This window comes from Mobula hypostoma, chromosome 10 (assembly GCF_963921235.1).
Source record: "Mobula hypostoma chromosome 10, sMobHyp1.1, whole genome shotgun sequence".
Taxonomy (NCBI): Eukaryota; Metazoa; Chordata; class Chondrichthyes; order Myliobatiformes; family Myliobatidae; genus Mobula; species Mobula hypostoma.
The window spans coordinates 30302386-30329352 of record NC_086106.1 but is presented as its reverse complement, the minus strand read 5'-3'; the positions used below and the strand labels follow the sequence as shown (position 1 = coordinate 30329352).

At 47.5% G+C, this 26967-nt stretch overlaps 2 protein-coding genes and 1 long non-coding RNA gene across 4 annotated transcripts in view; 1 reads left to right on the top strand and 2 right to left on the bottom strand.

The window, feature by feature from the left end:
• LOC134352475 (uncharacterized) overlaps window positions 1–3047 on the top strand; it is a 52709-nt gene extending 49662 nt beyond the window's left edge. The window contains exon 16 of the mRNA XM_063059753.1: window positions 818–3047. Within this exon, the coding sequence (XP_062915823.1) occupies window positions 818–2684 (1867 nt within the window). The 3' untranslated portion in view covers window positions 2685–3047. The remainder of the gene's footprint in view (window positions 1–817) is intronic.
• Window positions 3048–3093: 46 nt separating this feature from the next.
• On the bottom strand, window positions 3094–7492 carry LOC134352825 (uncharacterized). Of its 2 annotated transcripts, none has more exons than XR_010019472.1 (3): window positions 7416–7492; window positions 4516–4599; window positions 3094–3207 (listed from the first exon to the last, which is right to left on the bottom strand). It is a non-coding gene; the product is annotated as an uncharacterized LOC134352825 (long non-coding RNA). The 2 variants fall into 2 exon arrangements; XR_010019471.1 differs by lacking the exon at window positions 7416–7492 and adding an exon at window positions 7194–7208.
• Window positions 7493–18318: 10826 nt separating this feature from the next.
• Window positions 18319–22625, bottom strand: LOC134352796 (zinc finger protein 585A-like). Its single transcript, XM_063060269.1, has 2 exons — window positions 22594–22625; window positions 18319–20460 (listed from the first exon to the last, which is right to left on the bottom strand). Exon 2 carries the CDS (start codon window positions 19823–19825, stop codon window positions 18527–18529), a length of 1299 nt encoding a protein of 432 aa, XP_062916339.1. The 5' UTR covers window positions 19826–20460; window positions 22594–22625; the 3' UTR covers window positions 18319–18526.
• Between the last annotated feature and the right edge of the window lie 4342 nt (window positions 22626–26967).

Below are 26967 nucleotides of genomic sequence, written 5' to 3'. Positions count from 1 at the left end.
TGGAGAGAGACAAACTCAGTGAAATCTCAGATTGATGATGGTCGGAAATGTCCATTCGGATGCAGATAATCGAACAGTCAGAGAATTTGATGGTCAGTCTGGCTGCCTTACAGGACAAATTGTTCCTCCAACTTGTGTTGAACCTCACTGTAACAGTGTGATGTCAGATCTCACTGCAAGGACTAAAATTGTCTAATCTGAAATGCTGTCCTTCACCCACTGATGTCTTTTGTAAATCTTTTTACAGGACAGAAACAGCAAGGAATTTATGTACGGGAATCACAGAGACAACAACATGCCTGTTCTGTGTCTGCCCAGATATTTAAGGAGTGACCAGATATTTTCTTTGTCCAAGATGGAAACATGCTTTGTCTCAGAAATGAAGTTTTCTGCTTTAATTCAGTGAACTCCACTGGAACCAGGGTGCTGGGAACTCCCTTTTACCTATGGTCCACTCTCCTCTCCAATCAGATTGCTTCTTTTCCAGCCCTTTGCCTTCCCACCCACCACTCACATTCTGGCTAGTTTTCCTTTCCCTCCCTCCAACTCTTTTTATTCAGGCATCTTCCCGCTTCCTTTCCAGTCCTAAAGAAGGGTCTTGGCCCAAAACACCGACTGTTTATTCATTTCCATAGATGTTGCCTGGCCTGCTGAGTTCCTCCAGCATTTTGTGCGTGTTGCCTTGGATTTCCAGCCCCTGCAGAATCTGTTGTGGTGTTGTTCACTAGGGATCAGTTCATCAACTGCATTGTTTGTGCGACGGATTCTCGATGACTGACATCTGACTTGATCAATTTCTAGGGAATTGATAACGGAGATATCATTCACCTGCTCTCAGTGTGAGAATGGATTCACTCACTCAGCCCCCTGACAGTGAGTTCGCACTGGGTTACGGCCATTCACCATTTCTGTGTGTGGGAGGGGATGTACTCAGTCATCAGCCTGAAGATACATCAGCGAGTTCAGAGCAGAGCGAGACAGTTCACCATTTCCATATGTGGGAAGAGATTCACTCACTCAGCCACCTGCAGACACACCAGCAAGTTCAGAAGGAACAGAGGCCATTCATTTCTTCCATGTCTGGGGAGGGATTCACTAATTCATCTGGCATGATGAGGCACCAGCCAGTTTACTCCAAGGAGAGGCCATTCATCTGCTCCGACTGTGGCAAGTCATATATTCGATCATCCGAACTGCGGAGACACCAGCGAGTTCACACTGGGGAGAGGCCGTACATCTGCTCTGAATGTGGGAAGGGATTCACCCGATCATCCTACCTTCAGACACACCGGTCAGTTCACACTGGCGAGAGACCGTTCATCTGCTCAGAATGTGGGAAGTGTTTCACTCGGTCATCGTACCTACAGACACACCAGTTAGTTCACACTGGGGAACGACCGTTCATCTGCTCAGACTGTGGGAAGACGTTTACTTACCCATCTCACCTACAGACACACCAGCGAGTTCACACTGGGGAGAGACCCTTTATCTGTTCTGTCTGTGGGAAGAGCTTCACTCGGTCATCGGATCTGCTGACACACGTGCGATTTCACACTGGTGAGAGGCCGTACGTCTGCTCTGATTGTGGGAAGGGATTCACTCGGTCATCTGATCTGCTGACACACCAGCGAGTTCACACTGGGGAGAAGCCGTTCACCTGCTCAGGCTGTGGGAAGGGATTCACTCAGTCATCTCAACTGAAGGTACATCAGCGAGTTCACTCTGGGGAGAGGCCATTCATCTGCTCTGAGTGCGGGAAGGCATTTACTCACCCATCCCACCTGCAGAGACACCAGCGAATTCACACTGGGGAGAGACCATTTATCTGTTCTGTTTGTGGGAAGGGATTCACTCGGTCATCTGATCTGTTGACACACCAGCGAGTTCACACTGGGGAGAGGCCGTATATCTGCACTGAATGTGGGAAGGGATTCACTCAGTTATCCCACCTGCAGACACACCAGTCAGTTCACACTGGGGAGAGGCCATTCACCTGCTCAGACTGTGGGAAGGGATTTACTCAGTCATCTCAACTGAAGGTACATCAGCGAATTCACACCGGGGAGAGGCCATTCATCTGCTCTGAATGTGGGAAAGGATTCACTCGATCATCCCACCTACAGACACACCAGTCAGTTCACAGTGGGGAGACGCCATTCATCTGCTCTGAATGTGGGAAGGGATTCACTCAGTCCTCTCAACTGAATGTACATCAGCGAGTTCACACTGGGGAGAGGCCGTTCACCTGCTCTGTATGTGGGAAAGGATTCACTCGGTCATCCCACCTGCAGACACATCAGTCAGTTCACACTGGGGAGAGGCCATTCATTTGCTCTGAATGTGGGAAGGGATTCACTCGGTCATCCCACCTACAGGCACACCAGTCAATCCACACTGGGGAGAGGCCATTCATCTGCTCTGAGTGTGGGAAGGGATTCACTCGGTCATCTGACCTACTGGCACACCAGTCAGTTCACACTGGGGAGATGCCATTCACCTGCTCAGACTGTGGGAAAGGATTCACTCAGTCATCTCAACTGAAGGTACATCAGCGAATTCACACTGGGGAGAGGCCGTTCACCTGCTCAGATTGTGGGAAGGGTTTCACTCAATTATCCCACCTTATGAAGCACAGCCGAATTCACACTAGGGAAAAATTTATTAAGATGCAAGCTGATAGTTAACCATCACAGTTGCCAAACCTAGAGACAAGTTCAAAGGTGACTGCTGAGATCAGGCTGTGTAATGATTGCTGCTGTTCATCACACCCTGGTCACTGGGCCTGGGAGGAGTTTCTTCTGATGTTCACCTCTATTGCGATTGGAGTTTAATATCCTGGTTCTGTTACAAATAAATGAGCTCTATTTTAAACTTTGTCTCAGGTACTTAGTGAACCTACAACACACGCAGTGTACAGTTATGATCCAATTCTGCCCATGTTTCTGTTCCATGACAGTCCTTTTAAATGCCTCCCTGCTGCTCACTTCTTATTGTCCCTGTGATGACAGGTTCCAAATGGCCACCACTCTCTGGGTGAAGAGGTTTCCCTTGACTTTCTGCAGGCTGAAGAAGAAGATGAGCTCAGTTGTCTGTAGTTGTCTTGCATTCTCTTTGTCCCTCAAGTCTCTGGGCTGAGGAAGACTGACATTGGTTGTTATCCTCCTTACTCCCTGCTCTTTTCAATGTCCTGGGTCTCCCACAGCTGGGCTGTGCCAATGCAGAAATGGTGTACCATTAGTTGGATGTTTAATGGAGCAGGGTCAGAAACCAGAGACAGCTCAGTACAGGGCAGGGTTTTGGACTCTGGATGGTGGTAGGGGTAAGAACTTGAGATGAGGAGCAGGGATATAGAGTGGGGGGTGGGATCCAATGAATGACAGAGTTGCAATATTTTGAACCTGATTGTTAGAGAAACTAATTTGGTTGACTTTCACTGTTGACATTGAGTTTCTTGCTTGTGGGAGCTTGCTGTGTTAAATTGCATGCTGAGCTCTAATAAAAAATGGATTGGTGCCACTTGGCAGAAGGGAGACAGTGCTTGTGAACACTTTGAATTGCTCTATTCTTAATCTCTGAGCGTCAGAATTTAATTTCAGTGTGACTCGAATGCGCAGGTGCTCAAAGTCCAAAGTTGTGCTGAACGACGTACATGCCCCCAGTGAACAAAAGGCACCGGACATTCAGTGGTGGGTAGGAGCGTGTTTTCATCAGCACAGAAATGATCTAAAGAATTGGGAGTTGGAAAAAGAATATTTGTGTAATTATTTTGCATAATGAATTTCTAACGTATCTTTCAGCCAAGTAGATAATCGATTTTCTACCAATTGAAGTGAAACATTGAGATCAGGTCTGATGTCCAGACCAAGCTGATGTGGATAACTCAGTAAATAATGGGAATAGTTGAGACCGTGTCTCAAAAGAAAGTACTGGGTACAACTTTCTGTGAATTAAGATGCTATTTAGAATGGCATGGGGAAATCTTCTTACATCACTTTTAGTTCTTTAGCAGATCACCTTTGTTAAATGTTATCTGGTTCTGGATCCTTTGACCAAGTGCAGACCACTGTTTCCTCTATTCTGTCTGTGTGCACAATGATGGCAAACACCTCTGTTTTGGGGAAACAAGTGACCCTGTAGTATTCACACCACAAAAGTTCCACACATTTACAGTCTCAAGAAAATCTCATCACCCAGCCTTAATATTCAAAACAAAAACAAGAATGGTCAGGATGAAAAACATTTTCCCCCCAGGCCATTAGGCTTCTGAACTCCCTACCGCATCGCATTCAAAGTATCACTGGTTAATCTGTTCAGTACCTTACAATATTTAATATTAATGCACCTTTGTTTGTTATTTATCTGTGATACATCTGTAGGTTTTATCCGTAAGTTATCATGTGTTATGTGTACTATTGTGCTTTACACCCTGACTTGCAGAAACATCTCTTTTCCATATACATTATGTGGTTATATACGTTACATACATGCATAGAGTTAAATGACAATAAATTTTACTTGATTAGCATTGCCATTTCAGAGTTCACCACCGACAATCATTTTGGGGTCACAGTAAGTGTTGTCTCCAACTTCACATAAGCCCTACAAATAGATAAAGAGAACCCAAATTAAATAATTATCACAAAAACATTATACTTGCTCATTTATATATTGAGAAAAATGATCCAATATTACATGTATTTGTTGGAAAAAGTGTGTGAACCTTTGCTTTCAGTAACTGGTGTGACCCCCTTGTACAGCAATAACTTCAACCAAACATTTCTGGTAACTGTTGATTTATCCTGCACATCAGCTTGGAGGAATTTTAGGCCATTCCTCCTTACAAAACTGCTTTAGCTCTGGGATGTTGGTGGGCTTCCTTACACCAACTGCTTGCTTTAGGTCCTACCACAACATTTCTGTAGGATTAAGTCAGGACTTTGACTTGGCCATTCCAAAACACAAATTTTATTCTTTTTAAACCCTTCTGTTGAATGTTTACCCTTGTCTTTCAAATTATTGTCTTGTTCCATTATCTAATTTCGATTAAGTTTCAGGTGATGGACTGCTACCTTGACATTCTCCTCTAAATTGTCTTGATACAATTTTGAATTAATTGTTCTGTCAATGATTGCAAGTTATCCAGGCCCTCAGGCAGCAAAGCAGCTCCAAACCGTGATGCTTCACAGTTGGGATGAGGTTTTGGTGCTGGTGTGTAGTGCCCTTTCCCCCCAAACATAGTAATGTGCATTTCTGCCAAAGAGTTCAACTTTTGTCTCATCTGTCCACAGAACATTGTCCCAGAAGCATTGTAGAACATCCAAGTGGTCTTTTGCAAACTTGAGACGTGCAACAATGTTTTTTTTGAGAGCACCGGTTTCCTCTGTGGTATCTCCACAACCCCCCCCCCCCCCCCGCAGTCCCTGTCTGGATCTCCCCCTTCTTCTACACTCTCCTCCCATTTATGAGGACGCCCTCTTCCCCATTCCCTCACCTACCCTGACCCTGGGCTAACACACTAACTCTTACCTTATCACTGTGTTGCCCCCTTCCCGCAACTCTGGGTTTCCCTATTAATATATTCCCTTCCTCCTCTTTACCACATGCCCTCCCCTGCCTCGAGTTTCTGGGTCGTACCCGTCGGGGTCCACCCGACCCCATCATTCCCCCTACCCCCACCGGTTTAAATGTTACCCACTTCTCGAAGTAACCCTCTTCCTCCCCGTCTCCTACCTCTGGGTCCATGCTTTACCCCATCCCAAATCCCCGCCCATCCCTCCCATTTCTGGATCGTTCCCCCCTCCCCTCACTATTCCCTTCCTGGGTCCTGGTTTCCCCCTTCTGTCTCTGGTTCGCCCCTTTACCACTCAGTCTCCGTGCCCCCCCCGTCTCTGTCACCGCCTTACTAGCTCCTCTGTGTTTTGATCGCCCCTCCCTCCTCTCTAGATCACCGCCTGCCCCCTCCCACGTGAGGATTCTTTCTTTCCCCCCATTCCCTGCCTCTACATCGCCCTCTTAAACCTCCTCTTTAGCACCACCTTTCCATGGTCTCTGTGACGCCCCCTTCCACCAATGCTCTGTCTGAGTCGTCCCCCCCTTTCCCTGGATCACCCCTCCCTCCGCCCATCTCTGGCTTGCCCCCTTGCATCATCTACCCCTTCTCATCTGACATCACCCCATTTTCTTGGTCACTTATTTGGTTCCCGGGTTGCCCCTTCCCACATACCCACCCCCTCAATCGTCTCTGTGTCACCAGCTTAGTTTCCTCAATCACTGGGTCTTTTTAATCCCACCTCCCCCCACCCCCACCCCATCTACTGGTCGTTCTCTTCCCCTTTCAGCCTTTGCATCCTGAAATCTCTGAGGTCCACACCCCTTTGCAGGGTAAATTCCTTCCTCCCTCTCTCCTTATTACCACCGATGTCTGGTTGCCCCCTATCCCCATCTGCCCTTCACCTCACACCTTCCCCTGCATTAGGGTCTCTCCCCAACTTCCCCTTTCTAGATCTCTCCCCTTCCCTTCAAACCCTCCCCTCCTTTCTAAGGCGCCGTTTGCCTCTTCCTGCCGTCGCGTGTCGACATTCCCTGTCATTTGGTCGTCCCTGGCCCCCTTCCCCGCTGATCCTTTCAACTGCCATCGGGTTCCCCACTTTCTCCCCTTCCTCCCCAGCCGCCACCCCATAACTCGTAAGTGGGGTGCCCTGTTCCCTTCTCCCCCTCTCTGAGTTGCCCTCTTCCCCATCACCATTTCCCCCATGTTTGGGTCACTTTTCTCCCTCAGCCCCGCGTTTCTGGGTCGTCCCTTTCTCCGTTTTCCAGGTCTGTAATTTCTCCCTCCCCCCACCCTGCCAACCCCCACTTGTCTCTAGGTTACCCCATTGCTCAATATCTCAGAGTCGCCCCTCCAGCCTCAGCTCCCGGCCGCGCACCCCCCACCCATTTCACCCCAATTCCAATAACGCCCCCACCTCACATTCCCTCCTCTCCCTGGTTCCTCTTGCTCTTCCTTCCAGCTTCACACCTACTTGTGGGCCGCCCCTTCCGCATCGTCAGGCTCCTGAACCAGTTTGGATAACTTCAGACACCGCCCCCCCCCCGACTCATGTTCTGAATAGATACATTGAGATGAAGGAGCAAGAAACACCAGAGGGACATCCTGTAATGATGAATAAACCAATTGTTTGGGATCAAATGACCTTGCCTGGTGTCTCCGGGCCGGGTGTGTCTGCACCCGCTTAGTCCCCGCCCCAAGCACTCCTTCTCCGCCGCTCCTCCCGCGGCGCCCCACCCTCGCCATTCCTAACATTGTTTTCTCCCATCAGATTTACAAACTCGCTCTCTGCTCCACGTTGACAAATACAGTACTGCGCAAAAGTCGTAATAATGTAGAGATTCGCCAGAAGCAGCTTTGTACATACCATGCGGTGTGTGGGACACGGACAGAGGCAAACTGATCCAAGTCACGGACCGAGAAAGGGCGAAGTGACCCATTCTGAGAACACAGGAGGACGGAAAATGTGACGCTCTGTCCGAATGCCTGAACTGTGTCCAGTTGGAAGATGAGTTATTTCTCCAAGTTGTGTTGACCCTCACTGTGACAGTGTGATGTCAGCAATCACCAGAGAGACTAATATTATATCAGCTGAAATATTATCCTTCACCCTCTGACGTGTTTTGTAAACATTTTTTACAGTGTAACAACGAAGAAGGATTTGTGTATGGCAGGTGTCCCCAATCATTGTTATGCCATGGACCAATACCAGTCTGGTTCCGATCTTTTTACCCGGGAGAACATGTCTTTTCCCATTCTCTCTGGGAACGTACTGATACCAAACACATTTGTCCTTGGTAGCAAGTGACGTATAACATTCACATCACAAAAGTGCCACACTTTAACAATCTTTATCGTGGAAATCTAGCCCCTTCCCCTGATAATTTATCCGATCTGATAATGCACCAGTGAGTTCACACCGGCTCAGACGGTGGGAAGGGATTCACTCGGTCGTCTCGTCCGCTGGCACACCAGCGAGTTCACACGGGAGAGAGGCCATTCACCTGTTCTCTGTGTGGGAGGGGATTCACCCACTCGTACCACGCTCTCAGACACCAGCGAGCTCACTCTCGGGAGAGGCCGCTCACCTGCTCTGAACGAGGGAAGGGATTCATTCAGTTATCTCACCTCGTAGAGCGCCAGTGCGTTCACACCGAGAGGCCACACGCCTGTCCTGTGTGAGCAATGAGATTTACTTCGTCAATACTACCCACTGATACACCAGGGAGTTCACTCCGGGGAAAGGCAGTTCAGCTGCTCTGTGTGAGAGAAGATATACTCGACCATCCAGCCTGACGAGACATCAGTGAGTTCACGCCACAGAGAGACCATTCACCTGTGTCCAACCTCAGGGCACATCACAGAATTCTTACTGGAGAGAGGCCGTTCATCTGTTCCAAGTGTGGGAAGAGATTCATTCAGCCATCTGACCCGCTGAAACACCAGTGAGTTCACACAGCGGAGTAGTCGTACCTCCGTTCTGAGCGTGGGAAGGGTTTCTCTCAGTCACTCCACCTCGTGAAACACCAGCGAGTTCACACCAAAGAGAGACGCGTGATTTACTTGATTTTCCCACCCCCTGGAAAACCAACGATTTCACATCAGGGAAGAAGTTCAAAGACGCTATGTTAATTTTTTTAAACATACTGGTGGCCAAATCCGATTGCAGGCTCCTGGCGGACTGCTGATGTCAGATTCTGCCGTTATTGCGGCAGCTCACCACCCTCGGGACCGAACCCTGGTCACTGAGCATTGGAGGGGTTGTTCTGCTGTTGTTAGCCTTGAATTAGACCAGTGTTTAATATTGTTGCTCTGTGGCAAATGAGCAAGTTCCATTTCAAATCCTGTGCCTCGGGTGCTTGGTGTCTCGGCCACACACATAACGTACAGTAGGGAGGCCACTCGGCCCAGCTGGTCCCTGTCCGTGCATCTGTTCCTCGCCAGAGCTATTAACTCCATCGCTGCTGTTCAGCGCCCACTCTCCCCGTGATGACAAGTTCCAAGTGGTCCTCACCCTGCGGCCGCGGAGGTTTACCTTGAATTTCCTCCATGGAATTCTGCACACTGAAGAAGAAGACAAGTTCACTGACGTTTTGTCCCAAAGGTTCCTCATGCCCCAAGCCGCTGGGTCGAGGAAGTATACCCGGGTTCCTAATTCCTTACTCCCTGTTCTTTTCAGTGTTGGAGGTAAATTTAACTGAGGGCTGTCAGCCCAGTAGTTGCAATGCACCCCTGTCCTTCAAAGTTTGAGAGCAGAATGAACGAACATTCTGAATAGATGCTCAGTGGAGGAAGGTCAAAAGCAGGGAGGCCAGCACAGTGCTGATTTTGGAGTTAAAGGAATTGGCGGGGAAAGAGTGTACGGGGAGGGAAAAGGACTCAGGGCGGCAACAGGGCAAACAACTTTGTGATAGACAAGTTTTTGGCTCGTAGTGGTTTCTGGGAATTGAAGCCATCACGGATGACGCTTCCAGCACTTTCCCTGCCAGTCCATAGGGCGTGTCTGGAAGCGCAGGAGGAGGGAATGAGAGCTTGTGGACCCCCCCAGACACTCCAACTATCTAAATGCAAGGATTTAGAACTCGGAATAAAATATATAGTTCCGAGCTGACCACAGAAGAAGATCATCGAAGGCAGATTTCGGACAAGTGGATTACTGATTTCATGCATGAATTGGAGCACAAGGCAAACATTGGATTAGGTCTGCTGTGCAGAATAAACATGTAGATAATATAGTTGAGACTGAGGCCTAAACGACAGTACTGGGTCTACCTTCCAGTCAATTCAAATTTCAAGTAGAGTAAACAAAATGTTTACATCAGCACCGGCCCTTTAAAAGATCATCTCTGTTCGACCTCCTCTGATTCCGGACCTTTCTACCTGTGAACATGATTTTTTTTCTGGGTACGTATTGACATCAAGCACTTTTGTCCGTGGTAGCACGTGGCCTATAGCTTTCACATGGTAAAAGTGCCGCAAATTAACTATCGCCATCGAGAAAAGTCTAATCACTTCCACTTTGCATTCACTGGGATTGCCACCGGTGAGTTCACCGTCGTCAACCCCCTGGGGGTAGGCTCAGAATTATTGAAGGGTCTTCAGGAGCAGTCTCTGTAGCGCCAAGAGACAAGCCCAGAACTTGAAATATTACCGATGGAGAGCGACAAAGTGAATGAGGTGACAGATTAATGACGGGCAGAAATGATCCATTCTGATACAGACACGAAGCCGGTCAGAGAACTTAATATTGTGCGTGGATCCCTGATCGATGTCCAATTAAAGTCGTTCCTCCAATTTGGGTTGAACCTTCCTGTAACAGTAAGGTGTCACAGTTCACCATAGAGCTAAAATTACGTCAGCTGAAGTGTGTGCTTCTCTCATTGATGACTTTTGTAAATATATTTTTCAGTAGGTCAATAGGTGCATTTAATGTCAGAGAAATGTATACAATACACATCCTGAAATTCTTTTTCTTCACAAACATCCACGAAAACAGAGAGTGCCTCAAAGAATGAATGACAGTTAAACGTTAGAACCTCAAAGCCCCCCCCCGCAACTCCCCTGTCCCACGCACAAGCAGCAACAAAGCAACGACCCCCCTCCCACCAACAAAAAGCATCAGCACCCCCCACCGAGCACTCAAACATGCATCAAAGCATCAGTAAAGACACAGACTTGTTCACCCGGTAATTCAACACACCACAAGCTCTCTCTCTCTCTCTCTCCCTAATAAGGGAAAAGAGACGCCCGCATTTCACAACGAGAGGGGAGACATAACAAAACAACCCGCTGATTTACAGTGTTAAAAGTTCGTTGCGGCGCTTCTTCCGAGCACCGCGCCCGGAGAGTCGGCCCCAGAAAGGCGCAGTTCTCCGGACACACAACCCCCGGCAGCTAACCCGATGCTCCGTGTTCTCCCGCGACGCTTCAGACAGGGGCCACCGGCCTAGAATCAGCCCGTCCCCAGCGCCACGAAATCCCGGAACTCTGAAGGCGCACTAGTCTCCCAGGCCGCGTCCCTGGGGTATCAAAAAGCCCTGAGAGCGGGTCGCATTCCCGCAAAGAACCGAAGTCAGAGTGTAACTCCAGGTCAGGGTCTTCAAAAGAATCCCCCAAACTGAATAAGATAGAAATAAAGCTGTTCGCGAAGAAGCAAGCGAAGGTGTCGCCATTTAGTGCCATCTTAACTTCGCCTCGCTTTTGCGGGGTGAAAAGGCAAAGGATTTGTGTATTTGAATCTCAGACACAACATATCAGTTTTGCTGTTACGATTCGTTCACCAGCACTCAAATGTAACCGATCTTTGGATTATGGAGCAGTAAGTGCTTGGGAAGACAGCACATATCTCCCATTCTATGTCGCCCCCTTTCCGCCTATCGTCGTATAAGGGTCACACCTCCACTTCCACCCATTCGCTGGATCACACCCTTGCAATTTCCCCTATCTGCCCTGACCTACCTCTCCTCCCCGCTCCATCTTGACGCTATTCCTGCATCCCCATCTCCTTCTCGTCCCCCTGACCTGCTTCTCTGGGAAGGGCCCTCGTTCCCTCCCCTCTTTACTTAGCCAGTTTCCCCCATTTCCACAATCAACAGGTCGCTCCCTTCCAACCTGCTATTGTCTATTGGTCTCTCCCTTTCCGTCTCCCCCTACTCTTTGTCATTCCCTGCCAACCTCACCTCTCGAGGTCAAACCGTTCCCCCCCACATCTTTGACCCGTTCATCCATATACAGGTCACCGCTACCTCGTCTCACCACCTCTAGGTCTCCCCCACTATCCCGTCTCTAGGTCACTCCCTTTCCTCCTCCAACTGATTTTGGTCCCTCCGACCCAACCCCCACCGTCTTGGGCTCCATTCCATCCTCCTACCTTTCATGCCTTCTGTCCTCCCCACGTCTATTTATTGAACCGTTTCCCTCCCCACCCCTGAATCGCCCCCTTCCCAATTCACTATCTCTAGTTCGTCCAATTCTTCCGTCTGATTTACCACCTTCCATCCTCTGGGTCGTCCACTATCTCCTCAGATCTCTGGGCCACTCCACTGACATCTCTGGGACTCCCCTTTTTCTCTATTCCCCGTCAATGAGTCACAACTCCCATCTCAACACATCCCCGGTATCTGGTTTGTCCATTCCCTCCCACAACGCTCTTCCTCAAGTTTGCCCCCCTACCTACCATGTGTCTCCTCTTCTTAAGCATACGTTAGTCTTGTGAAACCATGGATTTGTGCTTTGAAAGGTTTCCAGGGCCCATGCTGCAAGTCTCCCCTCTCCTCTCAGCGATTTTGTCCAAGGGAAGAGCATTACGACCCATACAGCTTGGCACTGGTGTCGTCACAGAGCAATGTGTGGTTAGGTGCCTTGCTGAAGGACACAACACGTTCCCTTGGCTGGGGCTCGAACTAGCGACCTTCACTAGACCGACGCCTTAACCACTTGGGCCAGCGCCATTTACCTATCTTTGAATCTACCTCCTCCCCTTTACCTGCCCATTCTCCAGTTTGTTCACTGTTCTCTCCTCCATCTCAGCGGCGCCTTTCGGTCTCCCTTGGAGGAGTAGTTCCTCTTTGTACAACACAGTCACCGAGGACATGAGCAGACAGACATGCCAAGGACGGTAGTGAAGGAGTGAGAAGCACTTTCCATCGGACAATCACTCCAACACAAACTAAGATATTACTTGCCGCTTGCGGTCAGATTAAATCTAGGACCATGCAGCTTTGCTGCTTAATATAACCTGTCAGAATGTATCATGATTGGGGTTATATATCTGCAAATAAGGAATTAGAAGCTTCACAAGATTTCAGTTGGTCAATATCCATATGAAAGTGACAACTCTGAGCTGAAGTTTCGGAACAGTTCTGTGACGGGGACTGGACTGTTGTCCTGGTACACAAGTAAATAAAGTTTGAAGGAAGAGCGGCCGCAAGTTGTCAGAGACCAGGTGATCGGTGAGGTCACTTCACCTGGGAGGGGGAGGGGGAGATCCGAAATGATAGGAGAAGACAGGAGGGGGAGGGATGGAGCCGAGAGCTGGACAGGTGATTGGCAAAAGGGATATGAGAGGATCATGGGACAGGAGGCCCAGGGAGACAAGGGGTGGGGGAGGAAACCCAGAGGATGGGCTAGGGGTATAGTCAGAGGGAGAAAAAGGAGAGAGAGAGAAAGAATGTGTGTATATAAATAAATAACGGATGGGGTACGAGGGGGAGATGGGGCATTAGCGGAAGTTAGAGAAGTCAATGTTCATGCCATCAGGTTGATATTTTCCCTTGCTACGCGCTCTCCGGTGCATCAGCAGGCAGATGAAGAAGTGAATCCCTCGCATACTTCAAGCAGCTGAGCGTCTGTGAAAGATATGCTGCTATGTTAACAGGGCACTGAATCGAATGGGTTCAAATGAGATTTAAAAACATAGAACTTGATTTCAGATACAAAGTAAAAGCACGTTCCTAGTTGTGATGAGATATGCCTTCTTTACCAATGATCATCAACTGATATACTAGTATTATGAAATACAATGTTGGAAAATGCAAGGTCATGCACTTTGGTAGTAGAAATAAATGTGTGGACTATTTTCTAAACAGGGAGAAAATCCAAAAATCTGAGATGCAAAGGGCTTGGGAGTCCTTGTGCAGAACACCCTAAAGGTTAACTTGCGGGTAGAGTCAGCGGTGAGGAAGGCAAATGCCCCGTTAGCATTCATTTCAAGAGGTCTAGGATACAAGAGCGAAGATGTGATGCTGAGGCTTTATAAGGCACTGGCGAGGCCTCCGTTTTTGGCTCCTCATCTAAGAAAAGATGTGCTGGCATTGGAGAGGTTCAGAGGAGGTCCGGAAGGATGATTCCAGGAATGAAAGGGTTATCGTAAGAGGAATGTTTGATAGCTCTGGGTCTGTACTCGCTGGAATTTAGAAGGATGAGTGAGGATCTCATTGAAACATTTCAAATGTTGAAAGGCCTTTACAGAGTAGGTGTAGAAAGGATGTTTCCCATGGTGGGGGAGTCTAGGACAAGAGGGCACAGCCTCAGGATGGAGGGGTGTCCATTTAAAACAGGTGTGGAGATATTTCTGTAGCCGAAAGGTGGCGAATTTGTGGAATTTATTACCACAGGCAGCTGTGGAGGCCAGGTTGTTGGGTGTACTTAAGACAGAGATTGATTGGTTCTTAATTGGACATGGCATCAAAGGTTACAGAGAGAAGGCTGAGCGTGGGGCTGAGGAGGGATAAACCAGCCATGATTAAGTGGCAGAGCAGACTTGATGGGCCAAATGGCCTAATTTTACTCCTATGACTTATGGTCTATTACCAAGGAAATATTGTTCACTCCTTCAATAACTTGGAAGACAATTTATAAGGTTTATCTCCAGTTTGTGTCATGCAAATCTTACCCATAAACTGTGTTCTATTGCTAATAACTTGTATGCTGTCTATCAAGATGCAATGTAGCATCTCTACCACCACGTCCCAAGATCGATGGTATTCTTCAACCGTTGGTGAACTGATATTCATAGCAGAACTGATACGTTCTTGAGTTTGACTTTGTTGCAAATAAATCCTTCGTTTTTTCTACCCTGTAAAAAGTCTACAAATAACGTCACTAGGTGAAGGATGGACATTTCAGAGGAGACAGGTTTAGTCTCCAAGCTGCGTTCTGACATCACACTGTTAGAGAGAGGCTCTACACAAATTAAGAGAACAAATCCTCATCTTCTCTGTAGTCACAGTTTAGGCATTTGAGCTCACCATCAAATTCTCTGACTGTCTACATGTCTGTATCATAATGGGTCAATCCAGCCTGTCAATTATCTGTGATCTTGCTCACTGTGTCTCTACCCACTGCTGTAGCCTAACAGTCTGGACATGTCCCACTGCTCTAGCGGGAGCACGCAGTATTCACAGGGCAGCTCCTGGAGATTTTCTGATCACTGTGACCCTGAGGTGATTGACCGTGATGAGCTCAGTAATGGCAATGCCAAAGAATATCAAGGGCAGGTGATTGGACTTTCTTGTTGGAGACTGTCAATGTGAGGACCTTTTGAGGTATGGATGCTACAGGACTCCTGTTCCCCAAGACTGAGGTGTTTATTATCATTATACACTTAGACAGAATAGAAGAAACAATAGTCTCACTTGGCAGTAGGTTCCAGAACCAGATAACGTTCAACAAAAGTGACTTACTAAAGAACCAAAAGTGATGCTAGAAGGAGATTTTCTCCATGCAGTTCTAAATGACATTTTAATTCACTGGAAGATGGACCCAGTGCCTTCTTTTAGGATGGTCTCAACTATTCTCGTCATCTATCAAGGTATGGACATCAGCTGGTTTTGGCACTGTACCTTATCTCAATGTTCCACTTCAATTGGCAGAAAATCGCTTACCTACTTGTCTGAAAGATATGTTAGAAATTTATAATCTGGGGATAAACTCGGAGCTATCATTTTGGTCGCATCACCCTCGGTTCCAGCCTGGAAACCCTCTGCTGCCAAACGTCCTGAATCTTTTGTCCACTGAGTGCCTTTTAGCACGACTTTGGACACTCACCTGCATACTTGATTCACAGCGACGGTGAATTCTTAAGCTCAGAGCTCTCTGGGTAAGAACAATGCTTTTACAAGCATTGCCTTCCTTCCGTGAAATGGCACCAATCCAGTCAGTATTCTCATTAGAACTCAGCATACAATTGAACACAGGAAGCTCCCATCACCAACACACTCAAAGTCATTAGGCAGCCCGTGTGTCACAAAGTCAACCATTTTTTTTTCTGTCAACATACATCAAAGTTGCTGGTGAACGCAGCAGGCCAAGCAGCATCTATAGGAAGAGGCGCAGTCGACGTTTCAGGCCGAGACCCTTCATCAGGACTAACTGAAGGAAGAGTGAGTAAGGGATTTGAAAGCTGGAGGGGGAGGGGGAGATGCAAAATGATAGGAGAAGACAGGAGGGGGAGGGATAGAGCCGAGAGCTGGACAGGTGATAGGCAAAAGGGGATAAGAGAGGATCATGGGACAGGAGGCCTAGGGAGAAAGACGGGGGGGGGGGTGACCCAGAGGATGGGCAAGAGGTATATTCAGAGGGACAGAGGGAGAAAAAGGAGAGTGAGAGAAAGAATGTGTGCATAAAAATGAGTAACAGCTGGGGTACGAGGGGGAGGTGGGGCCTAGCGGAAGTTAGAGAAGTCAATGTTCATGCCATCAGGTTGGAGGCTACCCAGACGGAATATAAGGTGTTGTTCCTCCAACCTGAGTGTGACTTCATCTTTACAGTAGAGGAGGCCGTGGATAGACATGTCAGAATGGGAATGGGATGTGGAATTAAAATGTGTGGCCACTGGGAGATCCTGCTTTCTCTGGCGGACAGAGCGTAGATGTTCAGCAAAGCAGTCTCCCAGTCTGCGTCGGGTCTCACCAATATATAAAAGGCCACATCGGGAGCACCGGACGCAGTATATCACCCCAGTCGACTCACAGGTGAAGTGATGCCTCACCTGGAAGGACTGTTTGGGGCCCTGAATGGTGGTAAGGGAGGAAGTGTAAGGGCATGTGTAGCACTTGTTCCGCTTACACGGATAAGTGCCAGGAGGGAGATCAGTGGGGAGGGAGACTTTTGCCTATCACCTGTCCAGCTCTCGGCTCTATCCCTCCCCCTCCTGTCTTCTCCTATCATTTTGCATCTCCCCCTCCCCCTCCAGCTTTCAAATCCCTTACTCACTCTTCCTTCAGTTAGTCCTGACGAAGGGTCTCGGCCTGAAACGTCGACTGCGCCTCTTCCTATAGATGCTGCTTGGCCTGCTGCGTTCACCAGCAACTTTGATGTATGTTGCTTGAATTTCCAGCATCTGCAGAATTCCTGTTGTTTGCGTTTTTTTTTCTGTCAATCAGCTTCCAAATGTGGTTACTCTGCCTTTGGTTGTCACAGCTCCTGCTCTGATTTCATCCTTCATCGTCATATGCTCTTACCCCAACCACTGTCCAGAGCCCTATACCCTGCCCTGGGCTAACTCATCACCTGCCCCACTCAACATCCAACTAACGATTCCCCACTCACCTTCAGACCTCAGAGGACAGTGGCGTATTGTAACAACCAGCTGTGGGAGACGCAGCCCACTGAAAGCACTGCAAATGACCCGTAATGTTGTAAAGAGCAGGGAATAAGGAGGTTAACAACCAATTCTTTTGTCGGCCCAGAGATTTGAGAGTTGAGGAGCATGACGAGATAACCGCAGGTAGCTAGTCTTCTTCTCTTTCAGTCTGCAGGAAGACGTGCGGGAAACTCAAGTGACACCTCTTCACCCATAGAGTGGTGACCATCTCTCCACAGGAACACTCACAACACTCTGGAGGAACTCAGCAGGTCCGGCAGAATCTGTGGAAACGATCAGTCAACGTTTCGGGCCAGAACCCTTCCTCAGGACTGTAGAGGGAAGGGGCTGAGGCCCTATAAAGAAGGTGGGGGGAGGGTGGGAAGGAGAAGGCCGGTAGGTTCCAGGTGAAAAACCAGTAAGGGGAAAGATAAAGGGGTGGGGGAGGAGAAGCAGGGAGGTGATAGGCAGGAAAGGTGAAGAAGGAATAGGGGGAAACACAATGGGTAGTAGGAGGCGGAACCATGAGGGAGGTGATAGGCAGCTGGGGAGAGGGCAGAGGGGCTGGAGACTACCGAGATGGTATATGAGGTGTTGCTCCCCCAACCTGAGTTTAGCCTCATCATGGCAGCAGAGGAGGCCATGGATGGACATACCTGAATGGGAATGGGAAGCACAGTTGAAGTGTGTGGCTACCGGGAGATCCTGTTTTGGTGGATGGAGCAGAGGTGCTCGACGAAGCGGTCCCCCAATCTGCGTCAGGTTTCACTGATGTAGAGGAGGCCGCACCGGGAGCACCGGATGCAATAGATGACCCCAACAGACTCACAATTGAAGTGTTGCCTCACCTGGAAGGACTGTTTGGGGTCCTGAATGGTGGCAAGAGAGGAGGTGTAGCACTTACGCTTACAGGGATAAGTGCCGGGTGGGAGATCCGTGGGGAGGGATGTGTGGATCATGGAGTCGTGGAGGGACTGATCCCTGCGGAAAGCAGAGAGGGGTGGAGAGGGAAAGATGTGCTTAGTGGTGGGGTCCTGTTGAAGGAGGCAGAGCAAGAGGTGAGCATCAGGGATGGATTTGAAAGGAGAGTCGTGGAACAGAAACATGGACGGGGACTAGCTGAGTTAAGTTGACACCCTACTGTTCACTGGGTGTGTTGTATATTAACTAAGTACCCGACACAGCATTTAAAATAGACCTGATTTATTTGTAACAGAACCAGGATATTAAAGTCCAATCGCAATAGAGGTGAACATCAGAAGAAACTCCTCCACGGCCCAGTCACCAGGGTGTGATGAACAGCAGCGATCATTACACAGTCTGACGTCAGCGGTCACTTTTGAACTTGTCTCTGAATTCAGCAGGGGTGCTTAAACATCCAACTTGCAACTGCTTTAAACTTTTTCCACAGTGTGAACTCGGAGGTGCTTCACAAGGTGGGATAATTGAGTGAGCCCCTTCCCACATTCAGAGTAGGTAAATGGCCTCTCCTCAGTGTGAACTTGCTGATGTACCTTCAGTTGAGATGACAGAGAAAATCCCTTCCCACAGTTTGAACAGGTGAATGGCATCTCCCTGGTGTGTACTGACTGGTGTGTTAGTAGGTCAGATGACTGAGTGAATCCCTTCCCACAGACTGAGCAAGTGAATGGCCTCTCCCCAGTGTGAACTGACTGGTGTCTCTGTAGGTGGGATGACCGAGTGAATCCCTTCCCACATTCAGAGCAGGTAAATGGTCTCCACCCAGTGTGAACTGTCTGGTGTGTCTGCAAATGGGACAATCGACTGAAATGCTTCCCACATTCAGAACAAGTGTATGGCCTTTCCCCAGTGTGAACTCGCTGGTGTGTCAACAGATCAGATGACCAAGTGAAGCTCTTCCCACACACAGAGCAGATAAAAGGTCTCTCCCCTGTGTGAACTCGCTGGTGTTTCTGCAAGTGGGATGGGTGGGTAAATGCCTTCCCACAGTCTGAGCAGGTGAATGGCCTCTCCCCAGAGTGAACCCGCTGATGTATCTTCAGTTGAGATGACTGAGTAAATCCCTTCCCACAATCTGAGCAGGTGAATGGCCTCTCCCCAGTGTGAACTCGCTGGTGCGTCAGCAGATCAGATGACCGGGTGAATCCCTTCCCACAATCAGAGCAGACGTACGGCCTCTCACCAGTGTGAAATCGCTCATGTGTCAGCAGATCCGATGACCGAGTGAAGCTCTTCCCACAGACGGAACAGATAAACGGTCTCTCCCCAGTATGAACTCTCTGGTGTGTCTGTAGGCGAGATGGGTGAGTGAACCCCTTCCCACAGTCTGAGCAAATGAATGGTCTCTCCCCACTGTGAACTAATTGGTGTGTCTGTAGGTAGGATGATCGAGTGAATCCCTTCCCACAGTCTGAGCAGATGAATGGTCTCTCCCCACTGTGAACTAACTGATGTGTCTGTAGGGCGGACGACCGAGTGAATCCCTTCCCACAGTCTGAGCAGGTGAATGGCCTCTCCCCAGTGTGAACTGACCGGTGTGCCTGTAGGTAGGATGATCGGGTGAATCCCTTCCCACACTCTGTGCAGATATACGGCCTCTCCCCGGTGTGAACTCGCTGGTGTCTCCGGAGATCGAATGACCGAATATATGCCTTTCCACAGTCTGAGCAGGAGAACGGCCTCTCCTCAAGGTGAACTCTCTGGTGACTCATCACATGGTATGAATTAGGAAATCCTTTTCCTCACATGGAACAGTTGAATGACCTCTCTCTGTTGTGAACACATTGGTGTGTCTGCAGAGGGTTGAGCGAGTGAATCTATTCTCACTGATGGAAATGGTGAACACTCTCACTACGGTGTGAACTTGCTGATGGATCTTCAGGCTGGATAACTGAATATATCCCTCCCCCACTCAGAGCAGGTGAATGACCTCTCCACTGTGTAAACCCAATGGTGTGTCAGTGGGTGGGTTGAGTGAGTGAATCCCTTCCCTCACTGACAGCAGATGAATGATATCTCCCTGATATCAATTCATCAAGGCTGATGACAGACGTAGTGAATTCCTCGCACAATCAATGCAGATGAAGAACTGATCTCTGGGGAACAAATGCTGGGTGATCTCAGCGCCCCGGTTCCAGTGGCTTTCACTGAATTTGAACAGAAAACTTCACTTTAAAGACAAAGCACATTTTGATCTGGGAGAAAGCCATATTCACCTTCGACAATCAACAGCAGAAATACTGGTGTTACAATGTAAAATCAGGTCTCTCTTTATATATCTGGGCAGCAGAACTGACAGGTTGTTGTGTTTGAGATTCCTGTACACAAATCCTTTGCCGTTTCTAACCTGCGAAAAGATTTACAAAAGACATGAATGGGTGAAGAACAACACTTGAGACGAGATTATTTTACTCTCTAAGGTAAACTCTGACATTACACTGTTACAGTGAGGTTCAACACAAGCTGGAGGAATTGGGAACGAATCAGGCACCTAGACTGACCATCAAATTCTCTGTCTGTTTTATTGTCTGTAACAGAATAGACAATTCTGCCCATGTTCAATCTGAAACTTGGCTCAGTTTGTCTCCGTTGAAATTATTTCTAGTTCTGGGCAGGTCCCGCTCCACTGCACAGAGCAAATCACATGACATGACTGATCCTGGAGACTTTCTAATTATTCTGACCCCTTCCCTCCTGGGTGTTTGACAGTGATGCAATGCCAATGAATATGAAGGGAGGATATTGGTCTTTCTCACTGGAGATTGTTAAACTGTGGCAGTTCTGTGATGTCCAAGCTACAGAGCATTAGTTACTCAGGACAACAGTGTTTGATGTCATTATGTATCCAGAGAGAATGGTCTCACCACGACTAGAATGGATAGAAGGTTGGCGAACTGGCAGGAGGCAAAGACAAGGAAGAAAGGGGCCTTTTCCTGATTTGTTGCTGATGTCTGGAGTGGGAACTGCTTCTTTTCACATTCAATTTAAATGATTTGGAAGAAGGAATTGACGGCCTTGTGGCCGGGTCTGTAGATGTAGGTGGAGGGACAGGCGGTGCTGCAGAAGCAGGGAGCCTGCAAAAGGACTTAGACAGACTGGGAGAATGGGCAAGCAAGTGGCAAATGGAATAAGTGGTAGGGACGTGTAAAGTTATGCACTTTGGCAGAAGAAATAAAGGCGCAGACTATTTTCTAAATGACGAGAAAATTCAAAATTCAGAGGTGCAAAGGGACTTGGGAGTCCTTGTGTAGAATTCCCTAAAGGCTGACTTGCAGGTCAGGTTGAGTCGGAGGTGAGGAAGGCAAATGCAATGTTAACATTCATTTTGACAACACCAGAATATAAAAGGAATGATGTAATATTGAGGCTTTGTCAGGCATTTGTCAGATTGCACTTGGAGCATTGAGAGCAGTTTTGGGCCCATTATTTAAGAAATTAAATGCTAGCATTGGAAAGGTCTGGAAAAGGTTCACGAGAATGACTCCAGGACTTAACGTACGAACAGCATTTGATGGCTCTGAGCTTGCACACACTGGGGTTTAGAAAAATGTGGAGACTCTCATTCAAACCTATGGAATACTGAAAGGCCTAAATTGAGTGGATGTGCAGAGGATGTTTCCTATTGTGGGAGAGTCCAGGACCAGAGGGCACAACCTCAGAGACAGGAATGTCCATTTAGAATATAGATGGGGAGAAATTTCTTTAGCCAGCGGTTGATGAATCTGTGGAATTCATTGCTACATATGACTGCGGAGGCCAAATCATTGTGTATCTTTAAAGCTCAGGTTGATCGGATCTTGATTAGTCAGGGCCTGAAAGGTTACGGGCAGAAGGCAGAAGAATGGCGTTGAGAAGGATAATAAATCAGCTATCAGGGAAAGGCAGATCCGAATGGCCCGTGTCTTATGGGTTTATGGAACAATAGGATATAGAACAATAGAACAATAGGGGGTAGAACAAAGGATTGTCTGAAGAACTAAAGCTGATGCAAGGATTTTTTTTCGCTCTGCAGCGCCAGATGACATTCTCAGTGGCTGAAACAGACTCTTCAGTCGAGATTAACTCGGGAGCTCTATTATTGTTCCGAGTTCCTCATCCTTGCATTTAGATAACTGTAACTCGGCAGTGTCCGAGAGATGCTCCCGCTCTCATTCACTCCGCCGGCACTTGCTAACGAGTCCTGGTGGGAAAAGGCTGGAAGTGTCACCCAGGACTGTCTCTACACCCAGAAAATGACAAGGACGAGACTCCCTTCCATCCGATAATGTCCCGCCGAGGCGCATGCGCCGCAGAAATGGCGCAGCTGCTTCGTTCCTCGGAAGAAAAATTTCCCGGTGTCCGAGTGCGGATCGTGAGACTGAGAGGGGCAAAGGGCCGAGGTTGTCCCGCACTGGGTCCGGAGCTCGCTGCAATTGTCGCTCAGCCCGGGGGCGGGGTGGACGCCGATGAGATGAACCCCCTCCCGGAACCCCGCTCCTACCTGCTGCAGACCATACAGAGCCAGTCGTCCACTCGGCGCATGCGCAGTGTTCCGGAACGGGTGCAAACCCCCCCATCCCCACGCACGCGCACTTGATCGGTAGGGCAACGTCAGGGACTTCTGAAGCGCGGAGACACCTGGGTAAGCAAGGTGCCATTCGGGAACCCCGAAGCCACATGACTCAAAACCAGGCCATTGTTTTATATGGAAATGTCAGCAGCTACTTCAACGCAGCTGTACTGGCTGGCTTTTGAGAGCCAGGCGGGAATTTGTTGTGCTGTGCTGGCAGCGGCCAGGAACTGCTGGTGGTGGCGGGCCATACTGTTGGGGTATTGTGGGGGACATTCTGTGGGAATACTGACCGACGGCCTGTATAGGTCCGGAACGATATTCTTACACGGTTCCTTGCAAACTCTGATAGGATGGCAGGGAGGGAGACTGATGGTGACAGCAATAGCACGGAGTGTGAGTGGGAAGAGGTGGGGAGAGGGATTAAGTACAGGAAGATGATGGGTCGGAAGAGAAAGAAAGGAGGCGGGTCTAGTGTAGGTGAATCGGAAAGTGAGGGAAGAGAAGTTGAGGAGAAGGGCCCGAGGGCAAAATTGCTAAATGTAGTAGTAAGATTTGAGGGAGAAGGGGGAATAAAGAAAATCGATCCGCTTAAGCTAACAGAAATCATTAGAGGACAAGTTGGGGAAGTGAGCCATGCGAGAATTTTAGTAGATGGAAACCTGCTGATAGGATGTAAAACTGTAGAGCAGATGGAGAAGGCAATGAAGGTGACTCATGTTGGGAAAGTCAAAGTGTCCAGGGTTGTAAGAGTTGGAGCACAAAGGGTCAATGGTTGCAGAGGGATGATCTCTGGGGTTCCCCTCAGTGTTAATATGAAGGAGCTAGTGGAGAACTTGAGGGTGAGGGTGAAGAGTGTGAAAAGAATGACAAGGGGAGCAGAGAAAAGGGAGACTGAAACCGTTATGGTAGAATTTAAGGATAAGGTGCCTCCAATGGAGTTATATTTTGGATTTCTAAGATACAATGTAAGAGAATATATACCAAAACCTATGAGATGTTTCAATTGCCAGGAGTTTGGGCATGTGGCCAAAGTGTGCAAAGGAAAGAGAAGATGTGCAAGGTGTGGTGGGGAACATGAATATGGAAAATGTGGAGAGGGAGTCAGACCAAAGTGCTGTAATTGTGGAGGTAACCATAGTGTAGCATACTGGGGATGTGAAGGTGGAGGTGCAGCAGATAAAGGTGAAGGAAAAAGTCTCTTATGCTGAGGCAGTCAAGTTGGCACGACAGAAGAAAATGAATGAGGGAGGGTGTAGCAAAGAGCAAGCGGCAGCTAAAGAAAGGCAAGATAAGAAGAATGCGTGGATAGAGAAGAAGAACTTGGTGACCTTTATAACAGGAGTGGTAAATGCAACGTCGGAGATCAAATCTAAAACTGAAAGGATTCAGATTATTGTGAAAGCTGCAGAGCACCATTCGGGTGTGATAGGATTAAAATGGGAAGAAGTAAACGATGAACTCAAGGTACAGTCAAGTCAAGAGACAGTATGTGTGGGTTGATATTACTAATAATGCTACTTCTTCAATGGAATGCAAGAAGCCTGATTGCTAATGGACAAGGTTTCAAGCAGTTTATAGCGAGTAGGAGAGAAAAGCCAGATGTTGTGTGTATCCAGGAGACCTGGTTAAAACCTACTTTATATTTTGTTTTATACGGTTTTGAGGCAGTAAGACGAGACAGGAGAGAGGGTGGAGGAGGAGGATGTGCAACTTATGTAAAGCAAGGTATTCCTTATAGAATACTAGGTATAGGAAGTGAACAAGAGTATGTGGTAGTAAAAGTATGGGCTGAAAGGAAAGAGTTGGTGATTGTGAATTATTATAATCTATGCAAAAGACTAGAGTTAAACAAGCTTGAGGAGATAGAAGGGCAGAATAGTAGTAATGTTGTTTGGTGTGGTGATTTTAATGGACATAATGTGTTATGGGGGAGTGACAGAACAGACATCAATGGTTGGGTAATAGAGGAGTTGCTAGATGAGAAGTATTTAGTGTGCCTAAATGATGGCAGTAGTACTAGAATTGATGTTAATACAGGGAAAGAATCTGTGCTTGATCTTACATTAGTATCAAACTCCATTGCATCAGTGTGTGATTGGTTAGTGTACCAAGAAGGAACTGTAGGGAGTGATCATTACCCAATCTGGTGCAAGATAAATATTTCTACCTCATTGGTCACAAAGAATACAGGTGGGAAATGTATCCTTGAGAAAGCCAATTGGGAGAAATTTCTGGGAAAAAGTGATAGATATTTAAGTCAGGTCAGTGATGGAATGGACATAGAAACACTTGACAGCATATTAAAACAAGGTATAATATCAGCTGCATTAGAATCCATTCCTAAAAGTAAAGGCAGAATAAAGAAGAGAATAATACCATGGTGGGATGATAATTGTAAGGAAGCAGTGAGAAATAGAAATAAGGCATTTAAACTGGTTAAAAGAACTCATAACTTCCAACATATGATTCAGTACAAACAAGGTCAGGCAGTAGTAAGGAGGACAATAAGACATGCTAAAAGGACGCACTGGAGAAAGTATTGTGATTCAATCGGAAACACAACTCAAGTAGGAGAGGTGTGGGGGATGATAAAAAGAATGTGAGGGGACAGGAGAGAGTGGAGATACCCAGTTCTGGTTGATGGAAATGTGACTGCAGTAACAAATAAGGAAAAGGCAGAGTTGCTGGCAAACACTTTTGTTATGGTACATAGTTCCGATAATTTGTCTGAGAAGGGAAGAAGAGGTAGAGAGAGAACAAAAGCATAAAATATGGAGGCCTTGTGTAGGAAAACTAACCTTGATGGTGTGCAAGATGTCCCTTTCAGCATGGGAGAATTAAGAAAGGCACTAGATAAAACAGGAAAGACTGCGCCGGGTAAAGATGAAATACGTTATAGTATGATAAAACACTTGAGTGAAGGAAGTCTGGAGAAACTACTGCTTCTGTATAACAAAGTCTGGGATGAAGGGAGAATACCAGGGAGCTGGAAAGAGGCAATAATTATTCCAATAAGGAAACCTGAGAAAGATGCCAACAGGCCAGAAAACTACAGGCCAATTGCCTTGACGTCACATGTATGTAAACTTATGGAATGTATGATAAATGAGAGGTTAGTGTACTTCTTGGAAAGTAGAGGTATGGTGGCTATGTATCACAGCGGGTTCAGGAAAGGAAGGAATACTATGGATCCAGTGTTGTGTCCAGAGGATGAAATAAGAAAAGCTCAAGTAAATAAGGAGACAGTGGTTGCAGTTTTTTTTAATGTTGAGAAAGCTTGTGATATGTTATGGAAAGAGGGGCTCCTAATCAAACTACATTTAAATGGGAATCGGGAGGGGGGTGCAATGTTCAATTGGGTTAAGGACTTTTTAAACAGGAGAACTATTCAGCTGAGGATAGGATCAGAGCTATCAAGCCAGTATGTTGTAGAAAACAGGACACCTCAGGGGAGTGTAGTGAGTCCAACTTTATTCTCCATTTTGATAAATGATATATTCGTAAATATTCCAATGGAAGCGGGGAGGTCATTGTTTGCAGATGACAGGGCTTTGTGGAAAGGAGGGAGAAATATTGAACATATAGTTACGAAAATGCAAGATGGAATTAATCAAGTTGAAGAGTGGGGGACAAAGCGGGGTGTTAGATTTTCAGTGGAGATGACAAAAGCCATGTTCCTTACAAGGAAAAAGTTCAGGGGACTTAATTTGAATCTGTATGGAAGTAACCTGGGGAGAGTTGAACGTTTTTGGTTTTTGGGAGTCCACTGTAACTTGAGATTAACATGGAGAGAACATGTTAGATATGTAGTTAGTAAATGTAAAAATGTGATAAATGTCATGGTGTCTTGCTGGATTGGAATGGAGTGCTGATTTTGCATCACTGAAGTATATTTTTGTAGCATTAATAAGATCAAGATTAGACTATGGAAGTATTGTATATGGGTCAGCAGCAAAATCTGTGCTGGCAGAACTGGGTATTGTGCAAGCTCGGGCTCTAAGGGTGTGCCTGGGAGCGGTTAGAACTTCCCCAGTGTGTGCACTCCAAGTTGAGGCAAATGAAATGCCATTGGGGCTGCAGCATAAACAGCTGAAGGCCAGTTACTGGATTAATTTAAGGGGGCATGGTGATAGCCATCCTACAAAAAGGGTGTTGCAGACATGCTGGGAGAAGGAGAGGACACAAAAAGAAAGTTTTGGCTGGACAGGAGAGCAAACAGCAAAAGATATGAGTGTATACGATAAAGAGTTTTGTCCAAGTGTGGTGTGGCCTGTCAGACCTTTCTGGGTATTAGAAAATCCC